The sequence below is a fragment of the Etheostoma cragini genome, chromosome 4, assembly GCF_013103735.1.
Source record: "Etheostoma cragini isolate CJK2018 chromosome 4, CSU_Ecrag_1.0, whole genome shotgun sequence".
NCBI lineage: Eukaryota > Metazoa > Chordata > Actinopteri > Perciformes > Percidae > Etheostoma > Etheostoma cragini.
In genome coordinates, this window is record NC_048410.1 from 8,040,659 (window position 1) to 8,057,676 (window position 17,018).

Below are 17,018 nucleotides of genomic sequence, written 5' to 3' on the forward strand. Positions count from 1 at the left end.
GAAAGCTGGTTCTCTCCCTCCCTCCCAAAATGTCTGAGCTATCAGCTGTTGGGGTGAGTCCCAGCTGCCTCGTGTGTTGACTCTCGAGTGATAGCCATCAGCATTTGCCACATGAAAGGAGAGGAGACTGGTGTTCCTAAAAAAGCAGATGAGAAATAAAGATTAGGATGCTATGTTGGGATGTTGGCTACATTTCAAATTCGAGATAAAGGCATTGATTTATCAGGAGTGTTTTTCTGACCATATAATGCAGTAGATAAATCAGTTCCTTCCCTGGTAAGACATGAATAATAATGTAGGATAAGATCCTTTGAGGCAGTACAACTTTCTTGCATACTTCAGATAGGGCTCCCGGCTCCCAGGCGAACATGTATTTACAATATCTCGTATCCTGTGCTTTGATAGAGACAAAAACCTCAATATGCTTATGCATGCTTAGGAAGGGAGTAAACCTGGCTCTGTGTCTAAAATTACCAAGGAGGGTCTCTCGGTGCATGCCAGGGATCCATGCATTCAGTGCTATCTGTGGTATGTCCCCCAAGCTGGCCTCTGCTGCTTTTATTCAGCCCTCTCATGGCATTTAAAACAGCTCACTGCAGGTCAAGGAACACTTTATTGGGGAAAAGGGAATGACTTATTGGAGTAAATGGCTGGCCCCAAACCAGTTGATCCATTCTGTGGTCGTTCCGAGCAAAGGACACTGTCACTTAGGGCTCCTCATAAAATATTGTGGATAGGCTGTAAGTACAGCCTAAGCTGTAATTGATATTCTTGTGTTTGTAAAGGGGCCGCGATTATATGTATTTATATATGAGACTAAGTCAAGGCGGGAGCCGTCGCGCCACGTGTGAGAGGAGAATCCAGGGCAGAAAGACGGCTTTCACTAAAAAAGAAAAGCAGAGCTTTAGTCTGACTCGAGGAAGGCCAGGGGAACCGTTCTGAAAGGAGGAAAGAGACTGGAGCACTGTCCTTAAAAACTGAGGAGGTTGTTCAGATCTGCTCACTGTTTACAGCAGCTAGAGCAAAATTCTTCCTTGTGCAGCTTTGCACGTTATTTCAAAGGAAGCCTTTTCATATTCCTTGACACATTTAGTATTTACTTGTGTTGGGTCAACATGCAGCACTTTGGGAAATATATACACAAATCTTGATTTAATTACTCTCTAACCCATTTCCATCCATCTTACAAGATGCCTTCTGAAATCATCCACAAATCTGTTCAGCTGTGATTGCCAGAAAACGTTTGGCCATTTTTCCTTGTTCTTGACACATTTTGTCTTACCCAAATATGCAAATGAGGAGCAGCAGTGGAACGTGGTTTGGCAAACACATCTTGGAACAAGAGGAGAGAAATAGCAGAGATTGTCATGTGAGTGTTTGAGAGATTAAGGAACCAAAATAGCTGAGATGGTGGCAATCTGCTGGGGAACTATTGAGCTGTTTATGTTGTTGCTAATAGTGGAGCTAACAGACTCCTCATGCTCATATAAATCAGTCCCTGATTTAATTTCCTTTTGTATTTTGGTCAGTTATATTTTGATAAATATCAATGTGGGAAGCAGACTTTATTTATAAAGCATGTTTCAAATCAGAAGTTACAAAATGTTGATGTAATGATTTACATTTAACACGTAACACTAGGGACTAAAGCACTCTATCTACTTGTTATAACATAAAATACCAAATAATATGTAGAGATGGTCATTAAATATCTATAATTAGAGTATCCTCTTAACTCTGTTAATGAATCTTTGGCAAAAATACAGACCCCATATGTGCAATGCAGGGGGAAATATAGGCTACTTTTATGATCCTGCTAAATTGTCTTTACATTTTTTTTTATTCAAAGGTTTTTCATTGGTCTGTAGCTAATGTCCCCTTCTTATGTTAAACAATACTGTTTTGTTTACAGGGGCTCACCTCCCCGTTTCCCCATGCCGGTCAGTGCCCTGCAGCTCCTCTCTCCCCTCCCTCCTCTCTCTCTTTCTCTCCTTCTCCCTCTTCTTGTCCCGGGCCAGTTGATTCAGGGAAGTGGTTTAATTCACATGCAAATCCCCCCAGAACACCAGTCGTTCATGCTGCTAATTACGCCAGTGTTGAGACGCTGACTTGCTGACATCACACCGGGATATTAGCATGCAGGGTGGAGGGAGGAGGAGGGTTGGTGGGTGCGTGTGTGTCCTCGCGCGTGTGTGAGTGCGCCTGTGTGTGTACGTGTGTGTCAAGTTATAGGCTACTAGAGGGAAAACCGGGAAAACCATAAAACCGGAAGTAAGCGACGTTTCCTTAAAACAAAAACTTAATGTAAGAGGTTTAAATTGACTTGATTTTCACTCAGGACAGAAATGAATAGAAGCCAACTGTTGTTTGGAAGGTCAGAAAATGTAGCCTGGGCTTATAAAGAATGTGTATATGCTTTTTATCATTAAGTAGGATATTCAATATAGAGGTAATCTGATAAAAAGGCTAATTACTAGCTGTGGATTTCTCTATCATAAGGCTACTGAAAGGTTTAATTGTTGAGTTTGAATGATTGATCATGTGCATGGCAGTACAAAATAGGCCCACATAAAATCTTAAATCAAGGTCCACAATCTTGTTTTAGAAGATTGCTTATTTATCACTGAGCTATTTCCCTTTGTAACACACTCCTTTTGCATTCTGTCTTTTAATTTGGTAAAAGGAAAAACCCGACTTTTTTCCTAATATTATAATAGAAGTTACATAACATACTGTAGCCTACATAGAACATGGATTATCTAAATATGTACCTATGTGTTGCCTTTACATGTACGGGGGTAGAAACATCCAATCACAAAAGGTACATTTATTAGATTAAATTATAAACCAACCAAACCAAAACATTACCCCAAACTTTGGACAACGATGTTTTTATCTTGAAAGTGCAAACCGGAAGCGATCATGTAATAAATACGCTCTTGACACCGGTTAAGGATTAAAGCGCTGCTGTCCAGTGGGTCTGTCAGCAGTAAAGCGGCTCCAGCGCTCAGTGTGTTAACGCGGCGAAACTCCTCACGGATCTTCATTCAGAGCCGTCAGCAGTACCTGCTTCACACAGAGATTTCTGTCTTATTCATTTGGATTTTTCAAAAAATTTCCTCGGAATCTGCGCTCTCGTTTGGATCTGTAAATGGGGATCTGATTTTACGCACTTTAAGTTGGCTCTTCGTCTGCGCTTTTCTCCTCATTTGCTGAACTCCTGAATGTGTTTGCGGAGAGCAGGGGGTTGACAAAAGGCTTTTAAACGGAGGGGGTACATGTAGCAGAGGGGTGCAGACACCACGCAGCGGGTGAGAGTGGGGTGTTTGCGTGGCAAACCTGTGGCGTTGGAGTTGTATGACAAATTCTGCGATGAGAAAGACGTGTTTTAAAACCCGCACCACCACAACCAGCACCGACGTCAGGGCTATGGCTGACATCCGTCGCAGTTTGTAAGAAGGTGAGCAGCTGATTATTGATCGTGTTAATGTTGTGTTTGGAGCCGTTTATAGCGCGACGGACGACTTTTTGGGGTTGTGAAAAGCATAATGAATGAAAGATAATTGTGTCACTCGTATTTAAAATGTATGAAATCGAATTAGCTTCTGACTAAGCGTTTTACTCTCTTTAAAATGTGTGCGTAAAGTAATTACCGCACTAAGACAAAAAACAATGGGCTTTGAAAATAATTGTTTGCCTTTTTATTTGTCACTCTGAACACCGGGATTTATTTGAATGTAAATAACATCCAGAATGCAAAGTTGTTGGACTTGCACTGTAGCTTTCACCGTTTAAGTATCCCCCACCCCACCCCCTGTGGCGCAATGGTCAAGCTACTGTGCGCTTTCCAGCCTGAAAGTCTTTGTTGTGCAGTCACTCTGTGCCATATGGACTATATAATGCTTAGTAATTAACTGATAAACAAGCCTCTGTAAAATATTTAATCCCCCCACCCCTTCCAGATCAACTTGCTTTTTTGATATCTCTCCAGTCAAGTCTTATTATTTAGTTACTGAATCTTCAGAGTTGAAATATTCTAATAATTTCCTGGAGTTTGCTGCCAACTGCACCGGAAACAGTGGCTTTATCGCAACTCCATGGCAGTTTTTAAGACATTACAAGACTCTATGCAGGCTAATTGAGCCATTTAGACGGCTACTTTTTGGCCGTGTAAAGGGTCACTGGATTAGCACATGAATGGGCTGACGGGGAGATAATGAATAATGTGGCTTCAGCAGCTGGCTGCAGTACCATTGGGCTCTTGGGGTCTGAGAGCAGCCCAAACATTAACTGAACTGACAGGAGCCTAAACGCCAGATCAGGGGAAAAGAGGGGGGGAGATCACGGCATTGGTTGGTGCTCTTTAATCCCCAGAGGAACAAGAACGAAAAGTTATCTTATTATGCTGAATAAAATTCATAGAAGGATATATTTAAAAAATGCTTCGACCATTGAGCCCTGATGTTTTTGTCCTTGTAGTCATGTCCTATTATCCAAATGGGCAAGTGGGCCAGTGCCCAGGGGCAACAACAATTCGTGGGGCGTAGGGACCTCCTGGCCCAAGCTTTTTAATTTTCGTAAATTGTTATATTATTCATTTGAAGATTTTGAAAGGCCGTACATTACTTGTTTATGAACACTAATTTCACAATAATGATAATACATTATTAATAACTCAAGATTACATGACCACTATCACTACCCTCCCTAATCTGCCAGAGTTGGTCCACAAGTAGCACAAATTCATCTTTTTATTAGAAATTTGATGCATGTGTTGTGTGTTGTGTATTACTACTATAGGTACTATAGGTTACATTATAAAGTTGAAAGTCTCACCCAAATTTGTCATTAGGTTGTGTTCCACTATCTTTTGGCTGCCAATAATTTTGGCCTTTGAATATGTCTTTATAACTCTTTCTGAAAACCTGAAACATTGATCTTAAATGTGTTAAATAGAAATTTACCTTACTGGACAACACAACTAATTTTAACCAAGATGAGTCATTCATTATTTCGCATGAGTCTTAGGTTCATTATTATGGGTGCACCAGCGGTTTTTGTACTGTACTTTCATAAAGTTGGGGGGTCCATTAATTGAAATTGAAGCAGCAGAGGTCCAGATATCCCAACTTTTTAAGTCTCTACTGTGGGCCAAGTTCCCAAAACACTGGCTCCTACAATTCCCATAATACTCAATAGTATCTATGATTAGACCCTTCCCCACTGCCTTGGAAATGCCGTACTTTTTGAACCCAAAACCTCTACTTTGTAACGTGGGCTTTCTGTTGAAAAATGTAAGTTTCTGGCTCAATTCGAGTCATGTGCACAATTGGTGTCTCACAGGAGCGTTTTTTGGTTGAATGAAATACAAAGATGCCTATGTTGATGTCCATTACACTAGAGGAAATCATCATCAGTTTGAGGCTAGTGGTCTAAAGGCTAGGTGAAAAGAGAGCATGACTTTGGCTCTTTGTAATTTGTTATGACAGGTGGATGCAGGCCTAATCTCTGTCCTCGGCAACACGCTGCCTCTGGTTCCTACTAATTAGCCACTAATGGAAAATGTCTTTGTCGAGCCTGATTCTTGTCGGTAACACCTCCAGTCATGTTCAACTGTGATTAGCTCCTAATGGCTCTGATGTCAACTTGCAGCCCAGCATACGTATGTACAGAGACCTTGTTTGCATATTGGTCATTTGTGCAAGCAGGGAACATCAGTGAATCCTGAAAATTCCAACAACCATTTCAAAACACTGGACAATGAAAATGTTGTATTCACCAAACAAAAGGCAGTTAAAGAGAAAAGAGTCTGTCTTCCTCTTCCCCCACTTTCAGAGAAAACAAAAGCAGAGGCAGGAAAAAAGAAGGCCACGCTTGGCTGCAGTGTACAACCAGCTGTTCTCCCCTCCGAGCTCTCCTCTGTTGTCATCTAACCTCAGTTTTTGTGCAGGGCTTCCATTTAGAGATGGGATTTTAATCTGGCCATCTAGAGCAATGCCATGGAAAAGCTGGTGTGGTTTTGGGAGCTGATCAGGAATTAGAGTGGAATGAGACTACAGCTTCAAACCTTTCAAGGCTATACTCCCTCCACTGGCTCTTGGATACAGTTAAATCGGATGGTTTTCTAAGCTTGGGTTGAAAAGCGTCTCCTAAGGAATTATCGATACAACCCTAGCCCTGTTTTTTTTGCCTTCCAGAGATCATTTTGAGTCGACTTTTGCTTTGCTTTGAATTACATTTACTATGATGGTAGATGTAATCCCAAAGACAACAACATAACTTCTTTGGCCAAACTTGAGACCATGCTTGCTGAAGATCTTGCAGCAGTAATCTAACACAATTGAACCAAGTGTTATGTAACTTTTAAAGGTGCCTAGCAGACTCCAGATAGACTAGTTATGTATTAAAACCACACGTTACCTGGGTTACAGGGATAATGTAGAGGACAAGTAGTGAATCATTCTCTGACATGGTCACGGGGATTAATGTACAAAAACAATACCCCCTGGGTCTTCAACAAACCTCACACTCCAGCTGACCAATGATACATCAGCATTTTACATCTACCAGGGGATAAAGACCAGTCATGTTTGAATTAAAAAACAAGCCTTTTAACTTCTTTCTCTTTACCTTTCAGTTATTTTACGAGGCGGCAGTGATGCACTTGACTTGTATTACCAAAGACCCAAAATCTCTCCTAATTGAAATCACGTATTTTCAAGGGGAAGCTTGGGGATAAGGTTTCAGTGGAGGGGAAATCCCGGGCATGTGCATGAAGCGTGTTGTAAATCATGAGGATAGAAGGGGATGGAAGGCTCAACAGGCCCCTGTAGGCCTACAGTATCTCTGCCAGTGATGATGTGGGGAGATCACATATTTTTGAGTTGAATCACTTAAGGAAGGTCTCCATCACACATCTGGACTGAGAGATTTGGGATGTTTAGGTGCGTTTCTTTGAACTCCAGAGACCATTGGCAGAGTATGTGGCAGGGAAGTTGTAATGTGTCCTTTCAGAGAGGAATGCAGAGTGAAATACTTTCCTTCAGCTCTGGCTATTTGTATACTCTTATCGTCAAGAGTTCCTCCTCACCCCAAGGCAGAAATAACTGCTAACCACCTGGAAGCGTGTCATAAGACTAGAAATGGTGTCCATACGTGCTTAATGCCTTTTGTCTTCCTCTTTGGTGTCCTTCACTTACACTCATCATCCTTGCTGCAAGTGTGTGTTCTTGGAGATGCACACATTTCTGTGTGTCAGCCAGTTATTCCCCCTTACATAAGTAATGATGGTGAAGGTGCTGGGCTGTAATGAGGCACGCTGCGTCCCCCCTGGCTATAGCTTCATGCCACTGGGACAAGGATTTTCTAAAGAGTCGGCCTGCTTGACAGCTACTTGATGACTTTGTCTGCCTGAGCTGCATCGCTGCTCTGTTTATCATAACATTAATATTTATGCTGATGATATCTGGCCACTTCATGTGTAATATTTATGGAGTTAGTTTGTAAAGCTTGTGACTTGCCCACTGCAGAAATTGCAGAGGTCTGCCTATCTGCTTAGGGCAGTGTTGAAAGCTGGAGCTGACAGTTATAGGCTGTTAGGCTCCTCACGGATGGCGATGAATTTCAATTGGTGATGGAGTCTTTAAACTTTAGACGTGTATGTTTCTATGTTTTCTTTCTAAGGAGTACATGTCATCAGTTTTGGCATGTCAATGAGATGTTTTATTTGGAGTGCTACAAGTCCTTCCATTGTCCATTCTATCAACAATATCCATCAGTTCTAAGCCACGTAGACTGAAGTGTTTTGTTAACCATGACTCAACCCTTGGGCAAGAAGAAAATTGAATTGAATTGCCCCTTTGAACAACAGACAAGGTGAGACTTGGCCAGCTCTCCACATGGTGCTGTCTGCACTCAAAGTACTTTACACTACCAGATCCTCCGCCAACCAAGCTGTCAGTCTGTCAAACGGTGTCCTGATTGTCCTTAAGCTCTTCCGTAGGGCTGGCAGTCAGATAGGCAGGCGTGCGTCTGGGAAAGTAATGGGATTGTCTCCCTGGTTTGGACACCTAAGTGGAACAAGGTTTAGTAGAATGCAACCTTCTGGCCACCCGGAGGTCACATCTCACTTCAGGGGCTTAGAACTGTTGAGGACACAGGAATCAGTATGTATGAAGTGTCTTCTCCCTTTGGATCCAAGTACAGACCAGGTGAAGGTGGCCTATATTTTATTTTTAATCCATGCTCTCAGGTATTTAACCCACATATCTTACATGCTCTGTCATTTTCAAGTTTTCAAATAGTTTCCGTTTCCCAATCCCAATATTTTGTAAGACAACACTTCAGACTAGTAGTTTGTGCGTGTACAGTGCTGCTTTCCATTACTGTCATTGGCTGCATTTTGCTAATATCCAAAGTCTGTTTGTGATTATATTCTTGTTCTTGGCACCCCAGAGGATTGTTGAATGTTGTATTTGTGGAACCCACATTTTACTGTGAGAGCTGCAGTGGGAAGCCTTGACCTTTTTAAACTGTGAAGTTCACGTCCTTTACGAGTAGAAGGTCTGCAAACAGACTCCATGTGGTTTTAAACAAAAATCGAGAGATTCACAGAATTTTGAGGGGGCTTTACCTCAAATAACAGACGAGTTGGTTGAGTGACAGATTTTCCTTTTTTTCCTTCTTTTTTTTTTAACAGGTAGCCTATCATGGTTAAATAATAAAAAAAAAGCAATCTAGGTTATTTTTATTTTTGTTAATTAATGGCAGGCTTCAGAGGCCTAAACAGCCACTTCAGTATGATGTGTTTGTTTAAAAAAAATTCTGTTTATTGTGATTTATTAAACTGAGGTGTGGTTTTTACCCTAATGGTGGTGTATTCTGGGGTATAAAGTGTTAAAGTGTACAAAAGTTATTTGCAAAGCACAATTCACACTAATTTAGGAGGTCAAATAACGGTAATTTCTAATCTAAGTCTCTTATTCCATTAAATCTTTCATTCTTGTTGAACCATGTCTTCATGCGACAGTGGCTTAGCAGATGCTCTTTGTCGTTTTTTGTCCGTGGTGTAGGAAGATCTGTGTGCACTGTAAGTGTCGCCGTGAGGAGCATGCTGTAACAGCCATGCCTGTAGAGATGGAGAAGACGGTCACCAAGCTGATGTACGACTTCCAGAGGAACTCCACCTCTGATGACGACTCGGGCTGTGCCCTGGAGGAGTACGCCTGGGTCCCACCAGGACTCAAACCTGAGCAGGTATTAAGCACATCTCACACTCATCTGAGCCACATTAAGTTCATACTGAACGGCACCACTAATGTCCAACTGCGCAGTTAACAACAGACTGGATTGTCAGAAATGGATCAAAAGACAATAACAGTCTTAGGTAGAGCTGGGCAATATATCGATATTCTGATATGAGACTAGATATTGTCTTAGACTTTAGATATTGTAATATGGCATAAGTGTTGTATTTTCCTGGTTTTAAAAGCTGCATTACAGTAAAGTATATGGATTTTCTCCATATTGCCCAGCCCTAGTCTTGGGATCACATTACAAGTACACTCATCAGCAGATTTCACTATATGTTAACACTACAATATGAGCTCAGGGAGTTCAAATGTATACATGAGACATGTTTGGTGTATCAAACATTTAAGTGTGGATAAATTGACAAAGTAGAGGGGGGAATGATTTCAGGAATACGCACAGAAAGATTACAAGTTTATATATATATGTACATACCAGTAGTGTAAACCTAATGAAAGTTTGTGTTACACCTCAGGTCAATATTTTGTAATTGTTCAATTAGAGCTCCACCTCACCATTAAGATAGCTCACCAATTATGCTGACTGCTCCTTCTGCAGGCTAATGGATAACAAGGATTATGTGGCACAAGCTGTCAGTCACATTAATCTCCAATTCATTTCGCCTGTAAACATGTTGACAGTAGGTTTCGTCGCTCTCACGGCAACAAAGCTTAGCCCGAGTAATTCACAAACTCATTAAAGGTTCCACGCATGTTGAAGAAAATCCTATTTTAAAATGCTCAATTGAACCGTAGGTGAGCATGTGTGAGAGGGTTTCCACTTTTATAGGACAATAGAAGTGTTTACTGGAGCTGGTTTCATGTTGTTGATGAGCTGGAAGCAATGAACAGGCCAATACAATGTTATTACGGCCCATAGTTTTCACCAACCAGGGCTGAGGCCAGCAATTTTTCATCCCCCTCAAGGGTCACACGTCTAACCTTGAAGTCAATTAGGTTTATGTCTAGTGGTGGTATGACCTCAGGAACAGTCAGGCCATAATGGAACCTGGACTGTGCAGTATTTCATCAGCACAACTCTATAAACAATCCTGAAATGATCGAGCTATTTTTGTATTTTGTGTAAAAGATTGTGACGATTAAGAGCACTTCTAACAGCCTAGATGAAGAGTAACCTTAGATGTAGCAATTTAAATGTTCTCACCCTTACGCCCAAGGCATTGAAGCTGTGGAAACTTGTGTGACCTCGTACAGAAGAGCGAAAGTATGCCTGATGTTGGGCTTTTCAACACCCGGCCTTCCTCTGCAATAGGGAAAGACAGAGTGAGAATAGAAGGTGATGGTAAACACAAAGCTAATCTCCAGGATCTAAACAGTGGGTTTAGGTTTCCCCATAGGGAGCAGCGGCTGCGATAAGTCTGCTATTCAGTCAGCAGTAGTGTAAAGTCACATCTCTGTAACGAGAGATTTCAGACCAGGACAGCGGCATTCAGTCGGCTATATCTGAGGATTATGAGGGATAACTCAGCACCTATTTAGGACTGTTCTACTCTCCTGTGTGTTTGCATTTTTGTCCACAACCGCTGGAAAACAGACCTTTATCACCAAAGACAGTCATTACTCAGTGTGTTGTAAATGTTATTGAGCTGGAGTGTTAAGGAGGGCCCGCTAACATTCTGTCTCCCACTGTCTTCTTTCACTCTCCTCTCTCCATCCTTCTCAAATAAAATTCTTGACTGTTGCCAAGTTACAGTTTGTCAAAGCCAAGAATGTTGCTCAGCATTGGCCTGTCTCTGGTGTTTTATTTGTTTTACAAGAACGTAGCAAGAGCTAGACTCTGTGCAGATCCATTTCAGCATGTACAAGGATCTGATTTTAATTTGCATTCAAACACGAAGTCTGCTTTTCAGGCTGCTCCCATGTGGCTTAGTTGAATAGAAAGTCAGTTTAAGGTTTTTCATGCAATCCAGGTTCTGATGTGGATTAACTTTCGGACAGCAAAGAGCTCGTCTGAAAGGTACCCAAGGCTAGTTTGACCTGTTCCAAAGAGACCTGATTGATTCCCATACGAGTTCAAGGACCATGCCAAATGTCAGCCCATTACTCGTTAACAGCCAGCAGCTTTGAATGGGAGATAAATGATATAGCTATAAAATGACACCAAAATGAGGCACCAGAATCCCTTTTTAGATATTGCTTGTTAGGGTCAAAGGTGCAGTATTATGACAAAGTAATATGTCCCAAATGTATGCACACTGTACCAAGCAAGGGCAGATGCAGTATTTACTAAAATTAAATAGAAAACGTATGTGATTTGGAACATAGCTGATGGTGACAATGGTAGACATTGTACCTGCTAAACATCAGCACACACAATCATGTAACTGTGAGGACCGCTGTCCCCATACAACCTCACAGAGCTGCTAGCATCGCTGTAGACACTTAGTATATTGAGTATAGCTTATATTTCATGCTCAATTAGCCCATCCCAGGCCTTTTCAACTTTCAAACTCAATAAATTTGCTCCCACAGCTGTGCCGTTGACTACAGTGTTGAGCTGTGGGCACTTTTCAGCAAAGACATTAGAAGAGAAGGACATAGATTGAAAACACAGTCATTAAATCTGCTAACTTCACTATGAAAGCACCAACTTTCCCAGTATGTTTGGCTGTAGCTACCAGTGTTTTCTCAACCATATAATATCTATGTGTCCACTAACCACTGTGAAGTGGCTTGTTGAGAAATTGTCAGGACTGGTGCCCGGTGGTGTGTTTTCCTCTAGTTGTCTGGCCATTAACAGCAATAGAAACCAGCTGTGTGAAGCGTGCACTTTTGTCACTCAGATGCAAAATCCTACCATTTGCTTTAGCTTTAAAAACACTCCTTTCAGTAGAGTTCAAAAATCTGCCCTGTCTTTAGTTCTGTCTGCTTTCTATTACAGTTATTACCACAAGCTGCTCCTCCAACTGTGTCCATTATGTGCATCTAAGTGTGTGTGTGTGTGTGTGTGTGTGTGTATCTGTCTTTAGATTTATTTTTTTCCTTAAGGCAACAATCCCTTCACTTCTAGATTGTAACCCTGTTGTTGTTGGAAGCATGTTTCATAATTTATCATTAGAAGTATGCATGTGTGCATCTGGAAGCATAGGCGCTGGTGTTTTTCAGTGCTTGACCACGGTGTGTCATGGATCATCCTGAGGTCTGCCCGTCGTCCAGATCCATGCTGCTGGACACGGATCCGGCACCCCTCACCAACACCGTTGGAAGCCAACAAAAGCAGAGCAGAAGGGAATAGGTTACAACAAGATGTCCCTGCTATAAATTTAAATGATTTAAATACATTTTGGTCTCAACGCACAGATGTGTGTCCACGTTATTCAAGTTAATCTGTTTTGTGTGACTCGGTTATTGCCAAGGACGAAGCTAATGGCTTCTAGGCAGTAGATCCATTGGGTAGAAAGATTCATTAAGATTAGCGTGACCTAGTCAGCAGGTATCTACCATGTTTCTCTTTACATTCCAAGTCTTTATTGTGTGTTCTTCTGTATTGTTTTTGTTTCTTACGTTCTATCAAACGTTATCTTTATTCTTCTTTTTTTTATTCTTATTTTCCATCTTTTTTTCATCGCGTCTTTATTTTCCTCTCCCCACCTCTCCTGCTTCACTCTTTCTTGAACCTATGTCCTCCCTTTATAACCCTGTGGCTTTTGTGGTTTGCACCCCCCTCCAATCACATTCGTATATGACTGCCTGACCTCTGTTATACCCCGGCCCCCTGTTACAGTGTCATTAAAAAAAACTGCAATAAATAACACAGAGATGACACTCATTGTCTGCAGCTGTAATGTAGATTGTCCAAAGCAATTTGGAATGGCCAGATAAGCATTAATCCCGCTGTCGCACACATTGTTATGCACACACACTGCTACATGCATTTGTGTTAATCACGTGTGTACGTGAGTGTGTGTGTGTGTGTGCACATTTGACAGGTCAGCGATACATTCTCATGTCAATGTGCAAAGATGGAGAGGTGCGGTTCCATTAAGTCTCCGCTGGTGGGCCATAAATCAAAGTGATTGTGTGTGTGTGTGTGTGTGTGTGTGTGTGTGGTCACTCCCAGTTGTAGATCCTGTTAATTTGGTCTCCTCACAGTTTTACCTTTTTTTTTTAAGTGCTGAAATGATAAATAGACCTCTCATTAAGAAATTAACCGTTTTCTGTAATTTGGCCTATAAGATGTGAAACGTGTTGGTACCAGCTTCTCTAAACATAGATTTGTAGTTTTTCTTTGTCTTATTATATATTGTATTTTGTCATTTAGCTGTTTTACTCTTGTACAAATAAAGTAAGCATTTGGTGAAGGGTAGAGTATGGGAGCTCTTGGATTTTTCACTAGTTTGTGACATTTCATTGACAAAATGTAAAATCAATTAACCAGAAATAGTAATTGAGGGTTAGTGTTAGTTAATTCCTAATATAAAATTGTCAGTGTATTTTGGGTTTGTCAGCTACTTCACATGTTACAGATATGTGGTTGTTCTTTTTCATAATGCACATCCTCTCTCTGTCTTTGTCTCGTGCTCAGGTTCACCAGTACTACAGCTCCCTGCCCGAGGACAAGGTGCCCTATGTGAACAGCCCAGGAGAGAAATACCGAATCAAACAGCTGCTCCAGCAGCTCCCACCCCACGACAATGAGGTGAGAGTCCAAACTGACCCCCTCCCCCATCTATTTATCTATCACCCGTTCATCCTCTCCTTCAGGGCAGCACAGAGATAAGAGGAAGGAGACAGAAAACGGGAAATAATGGAGTCTGGCTTCTTAATGAGCTGTGTGTGTGTGTGTGTGTGCGTGTGCGTGTGTGTGTGTGTGTGTGTGTTGGTTCCTTTTGACATTAATAACCCAACATTTTGGTACAGTATCAAAGTTTGAATAGTTTAACAGTGCTATATTGATTTTAAAAAAACAGAGGCAAACGCCTTTAACTCTATGCATCTGCATAACATATCCCACTTTACAAATGTACGTTGATGTGATTGTACGTGTCTAGGTACGGTACTGTAACGGGTTGGACGATGAGGAGAAGCGAGAACTAAAGCTCTTCAGTAACCAACGAAAACGGGAGAACCTGGGCCGCGGCAACGTCCGGCTGTTCCCCGTGACGATGACGGGGGCAATCTGCGAACAGGTATTGTACAGAAATATTCAAAACATACCTTTTTGTGTTGTTTCCCCAGCAGTCAAGAGATATGACGATATGATCTAAATGGCATTACTGCATTGCATGACGAGCAAATTAACCCTTGTGCTGTCCTCCTGTCAACCGTTCACTTCTTGTCCTCCCGGGTCAAAATTAAAAATCACCATCTTTTTGATGCTTTTTTCTGACATTTCTATCCCTTTCATCAATACTTTTTTTTGTTGTTGCTTTTTTAAATTGTTGATGCTTTTGTTACCCAACCGCCCTACCCCACTAACACCAAGTTATTACCGCTAGGTTCACACTTATTTTGGCAAAAATCCTCATTTGTAGGAAACAATACCTAATTTCTGAGTTAAAAATCAGAAATTCTGAAATATTTAGACTAATATTAGAGGAACTAAATATTAGAGGTTTAGGTCCAAACTTAAAACATATCTGTTCAGTCTGGCTTTTAATACGTAGCAGTGGTGTGACATTTTTATTCTTTTGTTTCTTTGTAACCTTTTCTGATTTTACTTTTTTCTATGTTTACTCTTTCTGTTGTATGTTTTACTCATTTTGTTAAGCACTTTGGATAACTGCTGGTTGTTGTAAATTGCTATATAAATACATTTTGATTGATTGATTGATTGATTGATTGATTGAAGAAAGTAATAGAAATTCCACAAGAGGGCGCCTGGATAGCTCGGGTGCATGGGTAGCTCACCTGGTGGAGCGCACTCCCACATACAGAGGTTCGGTTCTTGATGCAGCGGCCGCAGACTCAACCTGCAGCCCTTTGCTGACATGTGCTTCACGCCGTGCGCTCAGATCGTTAAAATAGGGACCTATCAGTGTGTTAGGCAGACAGGAAACATAGGGAGCATGAGAAGTCCATCACTTGGCCACCGGGTGTTCAGGTATACGGAACAAAAACTTGCACAGTTGTAGAACTTGAACTTGGTATCAGCCACTACTTTGAGTTTAGGTATCGAAATTGATATTGGAGAAAAAAAGTAGTAGTGAGGAGTACATACAAAAGCTGTGTGGCTGCAACCATTTATAACTCTTCTTTCTCCACCTCTTTCTAGTGCGGAGGCCAGATAAATGGCGGAGACATTGCTGTATTTGCGTCACGCGCAGGTCACAGCGTGTGTTGGCATCCAGCCTGCTTCGTGTGCAGCATGTGCAATGAGCTTCTGGTGGACCTCATCTACTTCTACCAGGACGGGAAGATCTACTGCGGCCGGCACCACGCCGAGAGGCTGAAGCCACGCTGCACCGCCTGCGATGAGGTAGACACTGTTTACATGCAAACACACGCAACTGCATGCACAGGGACGATCGTGTGTTCACAGTCACACATATCACTTGAACATACTGTCTGTAATGTGGGACGGTGTCAATAGAGCTTTTTATTAAGTGTTAACAGGCACAAATTAGCAAAATTGCATGACTATAATGCCAAACTGCTGTCATATGATGCACACAGGCTTCCATACACACTGTCACAGTGTAGCACATGCAAGGGTTTTTCTGGTCTAATGGGATCGGCTCTCAATATCCTGATCTCCCAACCATTAGCACTGAGTTACACTCTGCAAATGGGGACAAGTACTTAAAAGGCACCACAGCAGCGTAATTAAAAGTAAATGCACCATCTAGATTTCACCAAGTCCCCACACACATTAGCCTCCTACACAAGTCAGCGACAAAAGAGGAAGATCTAAGATTACTAAGCTGCAGAGGAGTAAACGGTGCGTTTGGAGGGGGAGAAAGGGCGAGCTGAGCCTTTTTCCTGTCATTCAGCGGGCAGTAATAACCCAACTGAGGTTCTACCTCTGAGGAGCTGTGATAAACGATACTCTTTCTTATCTGTCCTTTCTTAGATCATCCTTGCGGATGAGTGCACTGAGGCAGAGGGGCGTCACTGGCACATGAAGCACTTCTGCTGTTTCGAGTGTGATACTGTGCTGGGGGGCCAGCGCTACATCATGAAGGAGGGGCGGCCGTACTGCTGCTCTTGCTTCGAGTCCCTCTACGCAGAGTACTGCGACTCCTGCGGGGAACATATTGGTATGCTGCCGTCTTCTCTCACTGTTGATACAAAACAGCATTAATCTCCAAATGTCAAAAGGGACACTTACAAAAAAATATATAATGCTAAATACATGGATACATGGACAAAAAAATAAATAAAAGGTAATTGGGTTGCAGTTTTTCTTTAAGGAGGATGAAAGAGTGACCTAATTTTTTTGCATTGACTAACACAGAGGGGAGAAGAGCTACAAGATGTGGCCTGGTTTTTAGCAGTTAGTCATTGAATGATGTCATGGTCAGGCCTTTTAGGCACGGGCACATAACTGAGGAACACATATCATTATGCAGCATGAAACCAACCTGGGGCGAAGGCAGGACTGCCAAGTGACTTTTTACCCTCAGGATCTGTTTTTATCACAGATACATGCACCAAGCTTAAATACAAATTTAAACATTTTGTAGCCTGTGGAGTTAGAAGCAAACCCACTGAGAGGAGAAGCTGTGGTATTTTTCTGCAGGAAACATT

General features: G+C 41.8%; 1 protein-coding gene across 2 annotated transcripts in view; it reads left to right on the top strand.

Moving 5' to 3' along the window:
- prickle2b (prickle homolog 2b) overlaps nucleotides 1-17,018 on the top strand; it is an 81,333-nt gene that overhangs the window by 61,099 nt on the left and 3,216 nt on the right. The window contains exons 1-6 of one of the 2 annotated variants that reach the window (XM_034870047.1): nucleotides 2,969-3,460; nucleotides 9,072-9,255; nucleotides 13,855-13,968; nucleotides 14,321-14,458; nucleotides 15,544-15,747; nucleotides 16,342-16,528. In XM_034870047.1, the coding sequence (XP_034725938.1) occupies nucleotides 9,124-9,255; nucleotides 13,855-13,968; nucleotides 14,321-14,458; nucleotides 15,544-15,747; nucleotides 16,342-16,528 (775 nt within the window). In that variant the 5' untranslated portion in view covers nucleotides 2,969-3,460; nucleotides 9,072-9,123. Of the gene's footprint in view, nucleotides 1-2,968; nucleotides 3,461-9,071; nucleotides 9,256-13,854; nucleotides 13,969-14,320; nucleotides 14,459-15,543; nucleotides 15,748-16,341; nucleotides 16,529-17,018 lie in introns of those variants that run through there. The other variant, XM_034870046.1, reaches the window with a different exon arrangement.